Source organism: Lynx canadensis, chromosome X, assembly GCF_007474595.2.
Source record: "Lynx canadensis isolate LIC74 chromosome X, mLynCan4.pri.v2, whole genome shotgun sequence".
Taxonomy (NCBI): domain Eukaryota; kingdom Metazoa; phylum Chordata; class Mammalia; order Carnivora; family Felidae; genus Lynx; species Lynx canadensis.
The window spans coordinates 46,679,839-46,697,462 of NC_044321.2; the positions used below are offsets into that span (position 1 = coordinate 46,679,839).

General features: G+C 44.2%; 1 protein-coding gene across 3 annotated transcripts in view; it reads left to right on the plus strand.

Moving 5' to 3' along the window:
* The first annotated feature begins 503 nt into the window (after nt 1–503).
* GNL3L (G protein nucleolar 3 like) overlaps nt 504–17,624 on the plus strand; it is a 29,190-nt gene continuing 12,069 nt past the window's right edge. Inside the window, exons 1-9 of one of the 3 annotated variants that reach the window (XM_030305466.2) lie at nt 504–611; nt 2,842–2,907; nt 9,686–9,726; nt 10,609–10,716; nt 11,460–11,576; nt 12,329–12,412; nt 12,580–12,715; nt 13,542–13,645; nt 15,386–15,530. In XM_030305466.2, the coding sequence (XP_030161326.1) occupies nt 2,889–2,907; nt 9,686–9,726; nt 10,609–10,716; nt 11,460–11,576; nt 12,329–12,412; nt 12,580–12,715; nt 13,542–13,645; nt 15,386–15,530 (754 nt within the window). In that variant the 5' untranslated portion in view covers nt 504–611; nt 2,842–2,888. Of the gene's footprint in view, nt 612–2,841; nt 2,908–9,685; nt 9,748–10,608; nt 10,717–11,459; nt 11,577–12,328; nt 12,413–12,579; nt 12,716–13,541; nt 13,646–15,385; nt 15,531–17,624 lie in introns of all 3 variants that reach the window. The other 2 variants (XM_030305465.1, XM_030305467.1) reach the window with 2 other exon arrangements.

Sequence of the window (17,624 nt, forward strand, 5' to 3'; positions counted from 1 at the left end):
CTTCCAGTTGTCCAGCTCCTGGGCCTGACCATGCATTTGAACTTCGGCAGAAAGCGCTGGGAGCGGCTGCCTCAGGGTTTGTCTGGGACCCTACAAGCCAGGAAGAAGTTGGGAACGGCTAACCAAGTCACTTTTAGGTGGGGAGCACTCGGCAAGACATGTGACCTAGGCGGCCATTTTCTCACACCCAGCCCGTCGCCATCTTCCTCTGTAGACAAAGGGACTGACCCCCACCCTTGTATGATGCGGTCATGGTGATTGCTTGGTTACTAAAATTCGGGAACACGCATATTTGGGCCCAGGCAGAGGTCACTGGACAAGCTCTTGGCTTACAAGTAGGTTATATGGCCACACTAGTCGACCCGTCCGCTTGGTCCCCCGCCTACCCCTTCTCGGCTTTTTTCTCACCGCACAGGGAAGCTGGGAGGCGGGACCAGCGCGCCTGCGGAGTAGGGATGGGCGGGCGCGAGCCGTCAATCCGAAGCAAGGCGGGCGGACCGGCGCCGTAAGGCTGGGATCCGGAAGTCGGAGCCTATCCGCGTTAGCTCAGCCTGCCGACCAACCGTATCGTGGTGCCATTCTCTCCTCTTTGATCCCCGCCGGAAGTGGAGGTAAGAGATGACTCTCCTCTTTTCTCGTTGTGAGCGCTCTCCCAGCCAGGCGCGCGTTAAGGCTCGTGTATTTGAGGTGGAAACTAGAGGCGTCCTCCACTCTGAAATAGAGAGGTAGAGAACCAGCTCTCATCCAGGGTAGAAGGGCCCAGGTGAGGGACAGGGATCGCTCCGCACATGGGCATGTGCCCAAATGCACTCTTGCTGGGTAGAGGGGCACGGCCTCACCCCATCTAGGTAGATGTAGAGCCCTGGACATACTGTGTAGAAAGTCACAGACCTCACTTGTGTGGAGAAGCATCGAGTGCCCTCCTCTCTTCAGGATAGCGAGGCTCCATTCTGCACCCCTTCAGGGTAGACAGGCGTCTCCGTGTGGCGACATCGATCCCACGGTTATAGAGACATACCTCCCTCCCCCAAAAGCTGCGACTCGGGCCTTTACCGGCGCTAAGGCACACAGATCCGCCTTGATGCAACAGTTCCCCTTGGACAGAGGCTTTGGTGTATTACTCCCTCTGCACACGTCCACTCCCGCCTACCCTGGCTGGACCGCCAGTACAGGGGAGCTCAGAAACGTTTAATATACCGAGGTAGAAGAGCTGGGGGACTTCCCTGCCTAGCCCCCTTGTAACCAGTTGCAGAAGCCCCGCCCCCGCAACTGCAGAGATGTTAGATCATCCCTCCTCAGTGGTTTGAGGCATACCTCTCAGCCCTTAGAGAACACGCAGATCTTCCTCACCTTGGCTAGAGTGAGACCCCATTGTGGAAAATAAGACTTGACTCCTCCCCCCACCCCATAAGGAGGCACTGGTTTACCGAATTTGTAATGGCCCAGCTCCCCAAATGCCCCGCCGCAAAGAGAAACAGACCATAACCCAGGAATGCTGTCAGATCTGCCCCTGGTGCCTGCCTTCCCCCGTCCCCTGGTAGAGGGGCTCAGATTTGAGAGATCATCCCTCTCCTACTCTTCCCTCAAGGATTTATAATCACCAAATGTAGCAAGGAGAGACCCCCAAGGGAGCAGAGAGGTGCAGCTCCCCCTCCCTGCAGTGTTGAGAGGCAATGACATCACCGATCATCCTACCTTTGATCCAGATGGGCTCCCCCCTTACCCAAGGTGGAGGAGCTCAGATCTCTTTCTCCATACAGGATAAAAACACAGACACCCCTGCCTGCCCAAAGTGTAAGGGCTGATCCACTGAACTTATAGCTGTGTCCCTACCAGCCACTCCTGTACGGAGAACTAGAGGTCCTATTCCCTTCAGTGTTAGCACAATGCTGACTTCAACCCATTTAAAAGATAAACACATCGTCCCCCATCCCACCTCCCATGGAAGGGTCCGGAATAGCTCACTACAGGCAAAGTGCAGACCCCATTCATGCAAAGCTGCATGATTCCCCCCCTTCATTAGTGTGGCAACTAATGTCACCTTGTAGTGGAAACAGGCACATCATTTTCCCCTCACCCCAGCCCTCCGCAGGGCAAAGAGACCCAGGACTTCTCCCTGACCACTTACAAATATACAGCCCTTCACTTCTCTCCCATGCACCAGAGATGCACACAACCACTGTGCTGGTTTTCCCAGTTGCTCTGCACCCCATAGTAGAACAACAGAAGGCATCTCCTCACCCCCATTCACTAAGGAACTGATCCCAACCCATACATGCAGGTATAGATTCCCCGCCCCCAAGATTTTTCACTGACCTCTTGGCCTCAGTATAACATAAACACAGATTAAAAGTATTGTTCTGAGGTCCCTTTTCCCTAGGGTAGACTTCTGGTATCTCTTTCCCCCACTTCCAGGGTAGATCAGACATAGAACCCTCTACTTGAGAAAAGAGGTACTATTAATATCCTATACAGAAACAGGTCATCCTTGTATACCCTCTCCCCTCAGCATAGAGAAGTTTAGTACTAGGGTATATAATATTACAGGATGGAGGATTGAGGGCCAAGGACCCCATCTGATACATCGAGGCAGTGACTCCACCCAGGAAGAGGCGTTTAGGTATAGCCTCCTTTTGGGTAGTATGATGCTGCCTTCCCTGTGTAGATTCAGCTATACCAGGCCCCAACTCCATTATAGCCCCTTCTGGTTCCTCTAGTTGTTAGGACTTTCTTATCATGTTCTTTAACATTTCATTTTGGCTACAGGGGGCTCAGAAGGGAGCTTGTGGCATTGTGGTTCCCCTCTCTGTCTTCACATTGGTTCTTCTTCCATTCTGACAGGACGAAAGCCTGCAGATTTGAACCTACCTGCTTTCAAGTCAGTCATCATGATGAAACATAGACACAGTGAGTTTCTTTTACTACCCCCTCTCAATGCTAAGCTTTAATGAATATTTGTAGTATTTCATGGCAACTTAAAAAATTACTATCTTTTAAAAATTTTAATTCCAGTAGAGTTAACATTGAGGGTTATATTAGTTTCAGGTGTACAATACAGTGACTTAACAATTCTATATATCACCCAGTGCTTACCAGGACAAGTACACTCCTTAATCCCCATCACCTATTTCACCCATGCCCCCAACCCACCTCCCCTCTGGTAACTATCAGTTTATTCTCTTAGTTAGGAGTCTGTTTCTTTTTTTTTTTTAGTGTTTATTTTTGAGAGAGAGACAGAGAGCAGGGGAGGGGCAGAGAGAGAGGGAGACGGAGGATCTGAAGCAGGCTCTGTGTTGTCAGTGCAGAGCCCAGTGCGGGGCTCAAACTCATGAACTGTGAGATCATGACCTGAGCTGACGTCAGACGTTCAACCAACTGAGCCACCCAGGTGCCCCAAGAGTCTATTTCTTGGTTTGTCTCTTTTTTTTTTTAACTTTGCTTATTTGTTTTGTTTCTGAAATTCTACATAGGAGTGAAATCATATGGTATTTGTCTTTCTCTGACTTATTTTGCTTAGCATTATACTCTAGTTCCATCCATGTTTTTACAAATGGCAAGATTCCATTCTTTTTTATGGCTGAGTAATATTCCATTGTATATATACATTACATCTTTACCCATTCATCAGTTGATGGACACTTGGGCTGTTTCCACAATTTGGCTAGTGTATTGTAGATAATGCTGCTATAAACATTGGGGTGCAAGTATCCTTTCGAATTAGTGTTTTTGTATTTTTTGGGTAAATACTCTGAAATGTGATTATTGGATCATAGGGTAGTTCTGTTTTTAAAAAATGCTCAGTATGGCATGAGGGGATGAGCAAAATGGGTGAGGGGAGTGAGAGATACAGGCTTTCAGTTATGGAATAAAGAGGTCATGGAATTAAAAGGTACAGTATAGGGAATATAGTCAGTGGTACTGTAGTACCATTGTAAGGTGACAGATGGTGGCTATGCTTGTGTTGAGCATAGCATAATGCAGAGACATAGACTTGTTTTGTGGAATCACTATGTTGTACACCTGAAACTAGTGTAACATTATGTGTCAAATATACCAAATTGTTTAGTCTTGTCTTTTATGTATGGTATCATTGTTGTCTTACCAACTTCTTGGAGGTAGTGTTCCCCTTATCCCCCATTCCCATTTTACAGTTGAGGAAACAGGCTCAACAAGGTTAAGTGACTTGATCTGAGGTGAATAGTAGTATATACCAGACAGTGGAGACAAATTGTTGTTCTTTCTGCCTTTGAGACTCTTTTCCTCCCTTTTTCCTCATTCTTCAACTGGATAATCCTTGCTTGTTTTTCAGATTTCAACTTACACATCACTTCTTCTAGGAAGCTCTCCCATTAAGCTCCTCCCTTGGTTTCTACCATCTGCACCCACAGGAACTGGAACTATTGACACTGTATGATCGAGTCTGTCTCCTACACTGTGCTGTTAACTTCTCACCCACATTTCGTTTATCTTTGTGTCCCAAGGACCCAGCATGACCAGGCATAACTTTTTGGTACTTACTGTGTGCCAGGCACTAGAATGTCTCAGTGTGCTAACTCAATTCTTCCTCCTACCACTGTTCTTTTATAGCCTAGAGAGAGAAGACAAATGTGATGCATGGACTCTCCCTTATAAGAGGGAAGGCAAGAGCATTAAGGCAGGTTTGGTTCTGTGCTTCCTGACTTTATCTTGCTGTAGTCCACATAGAAAATGACATTATAGACTGGACAAGAATTATGCAACCCAGTGACCCCATATTCTGTGTGAATGGTGGCCCTGCCTATGTGGGCTTGGTGAAAAAAAATTCAGTACATTTACTTTATATATCACACAAAAATTTCAACAAGAATCACACTGTGGTTATGTGAATACTAAAAGTAAATATTTTTTTTCAACACAAGAAAAATGAACAAAATTAATTATACTTTTAAGAATATCAAATACCAGATGATAATAAAATTATTGATACTGATGGAAAAGACAATAATTAGCTGGTTAAATGAAGTGGAGTGTATGCATACAAAAGAACGCTAGCAGTTTAAAAGAAATGAAGTATTATAATAAAAAATAAATGAAGTATTATATGGAAAGATTATATATAGAGAATATTGTATGGAAAAAATATTAGATGAAAAGATCTCCAATATTTATTTGTTAAATGAAAAAAGCAAGTTGTCAACAGGAGGACATACTATGTTATTGTCAGCGGGAGCAAATGGGGGGAAATAAGATTATATATATTTGCATTTGCATTGATAAAGTGGTTTCTTGTTGCAGTGAGGAGAGTGCAGTGGTTAGGGACAAGTGTGGAAGACCTTTCAAAATACACCTTTTTAGTTTGGAACCATATGACTTATTACCTGTTACAGAACAATCATATTGTTCTACCTGAGTGGGAAAAATGGTGAATATTAAACAAAACCTTTACATGTATTCACAAAACACAGACTTTGGTAAATTGCAGCTAAAGTAATGATCATACTAACTGGAATGACTGCAGTGGAAGATAGGGGAGGTGCCTCATGGTGCAGCCACCCTCGCTCTCAGTCATACCTTGGACCCAAATGGTAATGATAATGATTAAATCTGGGGAGGTTATTGAGGAGCCCTACAAGGAGTGGTTAAATACAATTTTAATTGTACATTTTCGAATGGTTATTAAAAAGGAGGATGTGTTTTGTCATTTAAAAGATTTATAGCTGCCAGGGCACCTGGGTGGCTCAGTCAGTTGAGTGTCTGACTTTGGCTAAGGTCATGATCTCACAGCTCGTGAGTTCGAGCCCCATGTTGGCCTCTGTGCTGACAGCTCAGAGCCTGGAGCCTGCTTCGGATTCTGTGTCTCCCTCTCTCTCTGCCCCTAACCCACTCGCATTATGTCTCTGTCTCTCTCAAAAATAAATAAACATTAAAAGATTTATAGCTGCCTGTGGCTGGTGGCACAGGTATGTAATCCATCGTAATGACAGACGAATGTGTGCTGCGCAGGGAGGGAGGGTAGGGGTATGGCTGATGAATAAGGAACAGAGTGGAGACTTCACTTTGGAAGACTCTAGGGGGTGAACAAATGAGCTTGAAGATGACTGAGAGGGATGTTTGAGACTGCTATGTGAAGTCCAGTCAGTTATAGATGATGATCATAGGCATCACCACTGCAGTGGGTAGGCAGGTGACTTCATGGAGTGGGGATGTCGAGGAAGTGTGAAACCCATGTTGGCAGGGGCCCTGGGGTCACCAAAGTTACCCAGGTTGATGATGGCAGGAGTCAGATTGAAAGTAAAGCTATGCGCCAGGTGTGTCAGTAAATGAGGAAAAGTGACTCATAGGTGACAGGGATAGTAGCAGTCTCAAAAAGAGCAGGGTTTTCCCACTCTTTTTTTTCATTTCTTTGTTTTAACAAGAAGGAGAAGTAGTTTTAGTTTGGCAATGGTGAGTCCAGAGGACACCTCCTCCACCTGTTGGCCCACAAAGTATTCGTGTACCTGAGGAAACAACAGCCACCTTTCCAGAGGTAGGAAGGTGAAGCAGGAGAGCTGAGTCTCCATTAAGGCAGAAGGTTGGGGAATTGTTTCCAAGGAGAGATGGAAGAATTAGGGTGAGAGATCTGCCTTTAAGTAGTGGTGGGTGGAAAAGTTGAGGCTTACAGAGACTTAAGAAAATTCTTCAGGGTCATGTAGCTAGGTAGCTGTTGAGCCAGAATGGAAACCTAGGTCTGGTTCTGGCTGTCTACAAAGTGATAGTTGTTTTCTCTCTGAAGCTGTTACAAGACAGGTTAACCATGGCTCCTTGAGTGCTGCGGTGCTGTGAGTGATGACTGTGTCCTTCCTTTCTTCTTCACTTTGCATTCTCTCTTCCTGCCTTCCTTCTCCCTTCTGAAGCAGATGTTTTCCCCGTCACTAAGTGATATATTTTCTTTTATTGTGTGCCTGTATCCAGCACAGGGCCCCAGTTTCTAGGGAAGTTAGGCAGATGGAAATTGTTGAGTAAAATGGCCAGTCCTGGTTCATTCCCAACCTCACATTCTTTTCATTGCAACATGAGTACTTTGAAAGAAAAGGAGACTTGAGGTCTGTTGTTGTTGTTGTTGTTGTTATTACAGGGAAATTTGATCCATTAACATTCATCATGGTAACTAATATGTTTGGTCTAATTTCTGCCATATTATTTTATATTTTTTGTTTGTTTCCTCTTAGTCCCTTATTTATTTACTTTTCAAGCTCAAACAAATCCTCCACCAGTAATTAAGGTTATGGTAGTAATTGCATTCATGTTTATATCAAACATAATTAAACTTGAATATCTCTGTCACTTTACCAAAATTAAATAATAACTATTTTTATCCTGCCCTTCCAAAGTAAGACATTAAGCATGCTTTCATGATTTTGCTTTTCCAACCCCTATTGCTTGATTCCAGGATTTTGTTGAAATGATTTGATACTTTGATGCTGAGCTATTTCCTTATGATATGCTTCCTGGACTTTAAAAATCTTTTCTAGGGGCGCCTGGGTGGCGCAGTCGGTTAAGCGTCCGACTTCAGCCAGGTCATGATCTCGCGGTCCGTGAGTTCGAGCCCCGCGTCGGGCTCTGGGCTGACGACTCAGAGCCTGGAGCCTGTTTCCGATTCTGTGTCTCCCTCTCTCTCTGCCCCTCCCCCGTTCATGCTCTGTCTCTCTCTGTCCCAAAAATAAATAAACGCTGAAAAAAAAAAATTAAAAAATCTTTTCTAAATATGTGTTACAGTTCTTAGCTACATTAGTAGCGTTTTAAAAGATTTAATGGTTTTTCTGTTATGTTTTCAACTTAAAGCTTTAATAGATTTTCTGCCCACTATTATTTGTTTCCTTTAGCTTGAGATCTTTATCTGAGTTAATTTTTATTTTTACTGGTTTACTTCCTCAAGTATAGTTTACCCTTGAACAACTTGGGGGTTAGTGGCCTCAAGCCTCTATGCAGTCAAAAATCCACACATAACTTTTGATTCCCCCAGAACTTCACTACTAATAGCCTACTGTTGACCAGAAGCCTTACCAGTAACATAACAGTCAATTAACATGTATTTTGTTGAATGTGTTATATACTGTATTCTTCCAATAAAGGAAGCTAGAGGAAAGAAAATGTTAAGAAAATCATAAGGAAGAGAAAACACATTTATAGTACTGCACTGTATTTATATAAAAAATCTGTATAAGTGGATCCATGGAGTTCAAACTTGTGTTGTTCAAGGGTCAGCTATAGTTTTACACGAATTCAGGTGCTACTAATCTTTGCACATCTGAAAATGTCTTTCACCTTCATGTAAAAGAAGGTTAGGTATAGGAATTCAGCTTGTGTCTTGTTTCAGAACTTTGTAATTGTTTTTCTGTCTTAAATGTTCAGAGTTGTAGATTTGAGAAGGCTGTCTGCTTCTCTTCACTTCTTTGGACAAACTCCTGTTTCGAAGTTTATAAGATTTTCTCTTTATCCTTGGAGTTGAGAAATTTCATCAGAGTATGCCTATGATGTGTCTTTTTTTGTTAATCTTGGTGCTTCATGAGTCTTTCTAATCTGAAACCTCAAGCCTATTTTCAATTTAAGGAACTTTCATCTATCATTTAAAAAAAACAAATGCCTCTCATTTATACCTTTTTCTCATTCTGAAACTCCTGTTATTTAGATATTAGCTCTCCTGAGTCTGTTCTCCATTTTGTATTTTTACCCATAATTTCCATTTCTTTAGAGTTTTGTTTTAAGCCAGCTCTTCCCTTGATCTTCCAGCTTGTTAGTTTGGTTCTTAATGATGTCTGTGCTGTTTTTCACTACATCTATTGAATTTTTATTTAATATTAAATTTTGGGAATTTTTTTTTCTTACAGTTCTTTTGAAGTATCTTCTTGAATCTCCTTAAGAATTTACAATAGTATTAAATTCTCTGTTTCCTTTGTTAACTCTGCTTTGGTGTGAACCACCTTATGTGATTGGGGAGCCTCTCTCTGGTAATCCCAAGCTGCCCCTATATTTGTTTGTATATATCCTGACCTTCCAGAACTTCCCCCTTTAGGAATTCCTTTAGCTCCCTTGCAGGTGGTAAGAATTAGGAAGCCATTGTTTCTCAAGAGGCCAGCTGTGCAGAGGATGACAGATGGGACTTCTCATGAAGAGGGTGAGGCCTCTTAAGTTTTTGGGCTTTGTTTAGATGTGATTGAAGAAGGTGAGCTCTCGCTTCCTTATATCCAACGGAGGCCTCAGTTTGGCTAAATAGGGCAAGTTCTTTTGGAGGTAATGGCCAGAGCAGGATCAGCAGGAAGGAGCAGTTCTCTCCCTGTGTGCTGAGGGTATCTGCCTTGGCTTAGCCACCCGGGACTCCTCAGATTACCTTCCCATGCTGTCAGTGCCCAACTTCAGATTGGTGTGGCAATTGGTGAGTTGCCCCCAGCCAAAACTTAGGGGAGAGAGAGGAGTCACAAGCATGCACTCAGGTCACTTTTCACAGAATTCCCATAAGCATTATTTCAGTTTGCATTAAAATAATGCCTCAAATATTTTATCCATTACTTCCTCTGACCCTGTTGCTGCCATCTTCATGTCTTTCTTGTTCTGAGCCTGGACAGACATGGTATCTGAGTCCTCCTTAGGTTCCCAGTGTGACTTGACTTTGATTAAGGTATAAACAGATGTTGGGTAGGTGGATAATGCCTTTTTTTTTCTTTTGTAGAAAATAAAAAACCAGGTAAAGGTTCCAAAGGCTGCAAGAAGGTAAGTTGGCTCCACCCTCAGGTAAGCTATACCCATTGTTGTGGGTAGTTCAGGACTGCCTGCCCTGGAAGAGGCCTACAAATGCCAGTAGATGTTGGATCATTCCAGATAGAGCACCACATTGGAATTAGAGGATCTGGCTTTTCCCCCCTCTCTGGTTGGCTGCAGTACAGAGTCAGAGTTTATTAAGTTTCCACCACAAGCCATGTACTGCTTTGTGCTTGAGTTACCCTGGTGTAGGGATTGCCATTGTCCCATTTTTAAGATGAGGAAACAGCCTTAGTGAGAAAGTTCCTAGGTTCAAGGTAGCACAGCTAGAACTTGGGTATGCCTGGTTCCCAAGTCCCAATTGCTCTTGTTGAGGAGGGAGGCCAAAATATAATCTTTGGCTCCAGATCCTGGTCCTGCTAGGAAAGGTGTAGACAAGTAAGATGGTCCAGAGCAGTGTTCTTAAATTTTAGTGTGTTAAAGTTCTCACACTTTTTTAGTTTTGGGTAATTAACTGGAGGGCTGGTTAAAACACAGATTGCTAGCCTCCAGCCTTGAGTTTCTGATTCAGTAGGTCTGTCGTGGCCTTCCATAATTTACATTTATAACAAGTTCCCAGGTTATGTCACTGCTGTGGTCCAAGAACCACACTTTGAGAGCTACTTAGCATTTCTCTTGGCCTTTAATTGGGAAACTTTTCCATTTGTCTCCACCTTTCCTGGGGTTCCTCAGTCAACCCCTGCCTAGGAGAGGGAGGGTCTCTCTCAAGCCAGATGGGCAGACCTGTGGGAAAGGAGCCTTTCTTTTTGCTTACTTTTGAGCAACCCTCCAGGATGGGTGATTTCCATGGATTCATTAGCTCTGTTTGATTGTTTCCTTTTGTGCGGTGACCAGCCTACAAAGCAGAATGGAAAGAAAACAGCTTCCAAAGTAGCCTCTGCTCCCCAGTTTGTTCACTCCAATGATCATGCCAGTTGGGAGGCTGAATTAAAGAAGAAAAGGGTAAGCCCTTGACCTTGGGGGAGAGAGAGGGCCTGTCCTGACTGCCAGGTCCACAGAAGTGGTGAAGGGAAGGGCAAAGACCAGAGTTGTTAGGGTTGTTGAGGCTGTTTGCAGACTAAAGAAGAGAAGGTAGTCACTTTGATAATTGATTTAAGTGTCTCCATTTGCTGACCTCCCAGTCCATTGCTGCCCTGCTGCTCCACTGAATCCTGTCAGCCTCACTGTCTGCTCATTCTCTGACATCACACTCATGGATAGTTTCCTTCTGTCATCTCATCTGAATTCTCAGGATTTGAGACCATGCTTTCTTTGAAACACCCTCCCTTTGACTTTCTTGTCATTTCACTCTCCTAGATGTCTTCCTTCCTCTTTTCCAGTCTCCTTGGCTGCTGCTTCATTTTCTTGCTCTTTAAATGATGGAGCATCCCAGGAGCTTGTCCTCTTTTCTTCCTCTGGTCTTAATTGGTTCCCTTTTCCCAGAACACATTCTCAGCTTCACATGCCCTCTTTCTTTTGTTCTCTGCCACACTTTCCCTTCCTTCATCTCTTGTTTCCTTTCTCTCAAGCCCCTTATCCCCTGCTGTTATATCTGTTTTCTCCCTGTATCCCTGTTCCTCCTACCTCTGCCATATCAACACTGTTTCTTCCCTCTGTCACCTGCTCCCTGTTATTCGAGGTCTCCTATCCCTCCCTTAGGCTACAGATCTAGTCAGCTGTAGTCCTGGTGTGTGTTCACTTGTTAGGTTGAAGAGATGAGGGAGAAGCAACAGGCTGCACGGGAGCAAGAGAGACACAGACGTAGGACCATCGAGAGCTATTGTCAGGATGCCCTGCAACGCCAGGAGGAGTTTGAGCACAAGGTAAGAGAGCAGCCTTTGCTTCTGGGTCAGACTGGTTTGGGTTTGCTCAGAAGCATCTTGAAAGGGAAAGAAGGAGGATGTGAGATTGTTGGAGGGGAAGTAGGGAATTAGTGCAGTGAAGATGGGAAACTGTGGAAAGGGAAGAAGGGAGGGATGAGAGGGAGGCAGATGGCCATTTCGAGCCTTATCTGTGACTGGAAAACCCCTAAGCTGGAACCCAAATATGAGGTTGGGAGTAGGAGAAGGGAGACCTAAGACCAGGAGACAGTGGGGGAGAGAAGGTATAAGTGTGAAGGAAGTGTTAACAGAAAAGTGCGTGTGAAGGGGGTGCCATCTTCCTTCTTGGACTTCTTACTGCCCTTTTGGCACGTATTCTCATCTCACAGAATATGCACTTTCCAATTCAAAGTTCCTTTTCTAATATAAAGTGCATATTTTGCCTCTTCCATCCCATGTTCCCCCCACAGGTTGTTTTTCTCACTTATACCTCCCTCTCACATTCTTTCCTTACATACACAGATGCATACTCAGGTCTCTAGCTAGTACTTGAGCACGTATTTACATACAGGCACATACATGCACCATGTAGCTCTATCCATTCTTCCAGTTCCCAGCTTTATTGGCTAGTCAGAGTTACTCTTTGGTGGGCTGGGATTCCCATGGCTCCCTCAGCCTGTCATGGTTTCCGAAGACCTGACTTTCACTCCCTCTTTCTTCCCTGGACCGTTCTCTCTCTGTTTTTTTCCCTTTAGGAGGAAGTTTTGCAGGAATTAAATATGTTTCCTCAATTGGATGATGAGGCTACAAGGAAGGCTTATTACAAGGAGTTCCGTAAGGTATTGGGACCCATTTCTTAAGGCTCTTTAGGGAGGGCACCAATCCTGTCCCATCTCTTCTCCATTTCTGTTTTTCCTGACTGAGACGGAGACCTTTTCTTTCCTGGGCCTTTGTGATTGATACCCAATGCTTTCCTTGCCTTCATCCTCTGTCCTCTGCTCTGAAGGTGGTGGAATACTCTGATGTGATTCTGGAAGTCCTGGATGCCAGAGACCCATTGGGCTGTCGCTGTTTCCAAATGGAGGAGGCTGTCCTGCAGGCAGAAGGCAACAAGAAGCTGGTCCTGGTCTTGAACAAGATTGGTAGGTATTGGGCAGAATTGGATAAGGCAGGGCAGGGACCAAACCTTGAAAGACTAGCTCCAACCAGACCCTGAGACTCAGCAACTCAAGGGTAGTTATAACAGTTTTGCAAAGTAGGAATTCTTATCCAGTTTTTAAAGCCGGGAATCCGAGAGGTAAAGTTAATTGTTGAAAGATACACACACACACACCCCGTATAACAGAAGTTGGGAGAGTTCCTGTCTACCCTAAGCTGGAACCCAAAGACTAGGGCACAAGATCACATGGGCTCAAGAGTCACTGAGATCTGAGTCTTATCTCAGTTGTACTGTCATTTTCACTAGGATCTTGGACAAGTCATGTCACCTGAGAGCTTCCATTTCTCTAGCTGTATAGTGGGCTGTGATTGTTCCAGCCTCATAGGGTTGCTGTGAGAATTCATGATAAAATGCTTGGTATATGCATGGTTAGTACTCCACAAATGGTAGCCATCTTCTCTTCAGAGTTATTCTTGACATTTGGCCCAACCTAGAATGATCCACAGAGAGGATGGGAAACACAATCTTCAGGAAGCCTTGCTTGGAAGGAAGGCATCTGGGACCAAACAGTTAATTTGCCCCTTTTCCCTAAGGGACAGAGGTTCCCTCAGGGAGGGCCAACTGGTCCCCTATAGTAAATTGTCCTTTCTAATTCTAACCTGGGAACTGGACAGATACTGGTAGGGTGAGGGAGAGACATCTGTTGGCAGGAGGTGGGCCTAGCCTTGGTGTGGGTGGATGTGTATTTGGAGTGAGCCATCAAAGTGATGTTCTCCTTACTAAGTCTTATGTTTTTCTATTTTCCCCAGACTTGGTCCCCAAAGAGGTTGTGGAGAAGTGGCTTGATTACCTTCGGAATGAGCTGCCAACGGTGGCTTTCAAGGCCAGCACACAGCATCAGGTCAAAAACCTGGTAAGCTGGAGCTAGGGGCATTTAGCCTCTTTCAGGGTAGCCTGGGGCCAGGGTTGGAGGGTCATAACTTGGACTATGGCTTCCAGCCCTTTAGTAATTGAACTGGGCCTCAACTTTGAGCTTTTTGCTTTACTAGATGACTTTTTAATATTTGTTTCACTTTACTCCCTTCTATATTTTAGATTTTTGGAAAGTCTTTTTTTTCCCCATATATAAGGATAATACATACTGTCCCTAGAAAATTTGGAAAATATAGCTAACTATTTGTTAACTTTTAAAAAAATGTCTCCATTTTTCTCTTTAACACAAATCACACTACTTTCTAATTATATCATTAACACAGAAACACAGTTTTGTTGTAAAATGTTAAAGTATTATAGTAACATGGTTGCTTCTGAGGAGAGAAACTGAGTGTTGTGGGACGTGTTTTCAGTTTTGCACTAGGTGCAGAATTTCCTAAAGTAGAAAAAATAAAAGCAATTATAGACAGCTTAAGTAACTTTTCACCAGTATCCTTAATTCCAATTTCCTTTATCCATACCCAGAGGTAACCACCATTGTTAGCTTGGTGGCTGTTTTTTCAGATGTTTTTCTTTGTTTTATATATATGTAGATGTATATATAGAGAGAAATAGAGAAGGAAGTGTTTGGAAGTGTCATTCATATGTGTCATCCTGGGGCTTGCTTTTTTTTGTGGCAAATTTTTTGTAGAAGTGTACTTTTCTTATGCTAAAGTTAGTTTCTAATTTTTAATCATTCTAAGCAGTACTTTAACACACACCCTTGCACATGTTATCTTGGCTGGTGGGTGAGTGTTTGTATAGGTTGGGTACTAAGAGGTGGAATGGCTAGGTCATATACTTTATGTATTTTACATTTTCCCAGACACTGACAAATTGCCTCTTTTCTAGTGGCTATACCAATTTATCTACCTACCCACTGGGGTAGATGAATGTGTGAGGGCTTATTTCCCTACATCCTTTGCAACATTTGATATCATTAAACCTTTTAATCTTTACTCATTTGGGAGAAACCTGATATCTCATTTATAACTTTTGGGCTTCTTTATGGCAAAAAGCGTGGTGAGCATCCTTTTCTGACATCTCTCTTTCATTTGTATTCCACTTTAAGGATATATTTCCTTAACCTATTTCTTACTGATGGATATTTAGCTTAATTCCTATTTTGCATTGCTGTGTTGGGTGAGTAAGGAAAGAGGAAGAGATGGAAGGGCATCAGGAGTAAGGAGTTGGAGGCTGGAGTGGCTTTGTCCTATGTGAGGGATCAAGGGAAAGTAGGCTATGGGCCAGGCACTATTTTGCCAGCACAGGCAGGGAAGGTAGCTTACCTGTTTTGTGGATGAGGGAACTGAGGCCCAGAGAAGGGGAACAGGATTTGATGCACACACACCTGTGAGAGGCAGAGCTGGAATTCAAACCTGGCTTGACTAGAGGCCAGGATGCCATCTTTCCCCTGCTGAAGGAGGCAAGAGATCTGTGTGTCTAGAGAGAGGGAGGGACAGAGAAGACTGAAGATGCAGTGACAGTGGAGAAAGAGGCCTTGTGCAAGCAGGCAAATGGCAGGTATTCAGGACCTGTGTGAGAAGCCCTCAGTTTCAGCCTTGGGGATCTTGGTGATCACAGGGAGGTGGCCCTGAAAGTTTCACTGAAAGCTGGAGATCTGGACTCAGACCACATTTCCCACCTGATGTCTCTTCTGTAATAACCCCTCATTTTCCAGAATCGTTGCACTGTGCCAGTGGATCAAGCCTCTGAGTCACTGCTGAAAAGCAAAGCCTGCTTTGGAGCTGAAAACCTCATGAGGGTTTTGGGGAATTATTGCCGCCTTGGTGAAGTGCGCACCCATATTCGTGTGGGTGTTGTGGGTAAGGCCTAGAGGGAGGTCATGGGGCTCAGGCTCCTTCCTTGGGCAGGGGGTTTGCTGGGTGAAGGACTCTGGGAGCTTCATGTTACCCTTCTGGGGAAGAGAGGAGCAGTTCAGGAAGGGTTTTGTGATTTGTGATATGTATTGGTGAATGTAGGAAGGCATACTCAGAATCACCACCATGCATTGAGTATTAGAGCTATGGACCAAATACACAGGGCTATGCTTGGTGTTGGTGCCATCTCATCCTACCAGAACTGTTGGGGGAGGGAGGGGTGAACATATCTCTTTTACAGATAAGAACACTGAGGCCCAGATAAGGGAAAGGGACTTGTGGGGATCAACCCTGTGTGAGGCAAGGTAGGCTGATGCTCAAACTTGGGCCTGTATGGAACCCAGGGCACTAAAGGAAGGATGATGGGGAGAGAATAGGGAAATTGAGAGAAAAAGAGATAGACTGTCAGGGAGAGGAAGTAAAGCCAAGAGAGAAAGACATTGGAGAGAGTTGGACACTGAGAAAAAGGTATAGATATACAGACCTGAATAGACCTAGAAAAAGAACTGGGAAATGGTGGGATTGGTGGGGAGTAGAAAGGAAAGATGGATTTAAATGACAGAGGCATGTAGAGAGAGGGAGATAATGAAAACAAAAAGATACCAGGAACAACATAGAGACAGACATGTGCACAGAGACCTGCAGAAAGACACATAAGAGGGCCAGACACTCCATGCATCTAGAGAGACAGACCTCCATACCAAAGAAAGAATGAGAAAGTCAGATACAGGGATAGAGACTGAGAGGGAGGTACACATGGAAAGAGCCAGGAACAAAGAAGTAGACATGGAGGAACACACACACACACACACACACACACACACACACACACACCTGTGAACACATGCAGGTCCACAAATACATGTACAGATCTATACTTGTGCAAACATATCCAGACCCAGAGGCAAAATATATGCAAACCAAGTTCTTCCTACACACTCATCCCAACTTTGCTCCCTGCAAAACGAATAGAGGCACAGAGAGACACGTGCCCAGATACACTTAACCCTCAGACACAGTCATATATCCAGTCATAGAAGGAGACAAATATACAAACATGTCTATGATGAGATAGATGTATATTCATAGAGAAATAAAGATAGAGAGAGGGGTTAGGGATGTAGACAGGGAGACAGAAGAAGACATAGTGAAACACGTACAGAGGGATATACAGAGACAAGCCCATGGAGAGAAGGAACACCAAAAGAGACTGGGAGAAGTTGGCATAGAGGGAATTAAAAAGAGGCAGAATTGGTGGGGTGAGGACAACCAGAAAGGACAATGGCTAGAATGAGAGATAAGGAGACAAATCAGAGAAATAGGTGTTTAGATAGAGATACACAAAGAAAGACATATATGATAGAGAAAAAGACTGAGTGGGAGAAAGTAAAAATGGAAAAGTAAATAGTAACATTTAGAATGAGGACAACCGAGATATGCATGTGTGTGTGTGTGTGTGTGTGTGTGTGTGCGCGCGCGCGCACGCCTGTGCATGCGCGCGTGCACACACACACACATTGATGTACAGACTTCTACGTATGAGGAGTACATATACATAGGCACATCCATGAGAGAGTGATCTGTGTATAAATTCTAGCACACAGAGAAAGATAATGGTGAGAATGAGAGACCTGGTGAGGGAGTAGCACACAAAGACATCCACAGGCCTAGAGGTGCTCACAGATGCTTGAAAAGAAAAACATGCACCATAGGCAGACAGTTGCATTGAGAGACTGACATCTGGGGAGGGCCCTCCCATTCCCCACCAGGTGAATTTACACCAGGACAGATGGTTCTCTGTTTCACGGACATGTCCTGATATCTACCTTCTGTTGGATCATGTTACAGAGGCCTTGCATTGAGCACCTTTCCCAAGCTGGTTGTAGGTGGGAGGTGAGTGTCACATCTAGAGAGTGACATGTTTACCCAGTATGGTCACAAATGGAGGAAAGGGTTAGGAAGGCCATGTTGGGGCTTGGCCAGGGCCTGGGATGGGAAGGCAGGAGGCCTGGCCCTGTTTTTGGCTTCCCCATGGCTTGG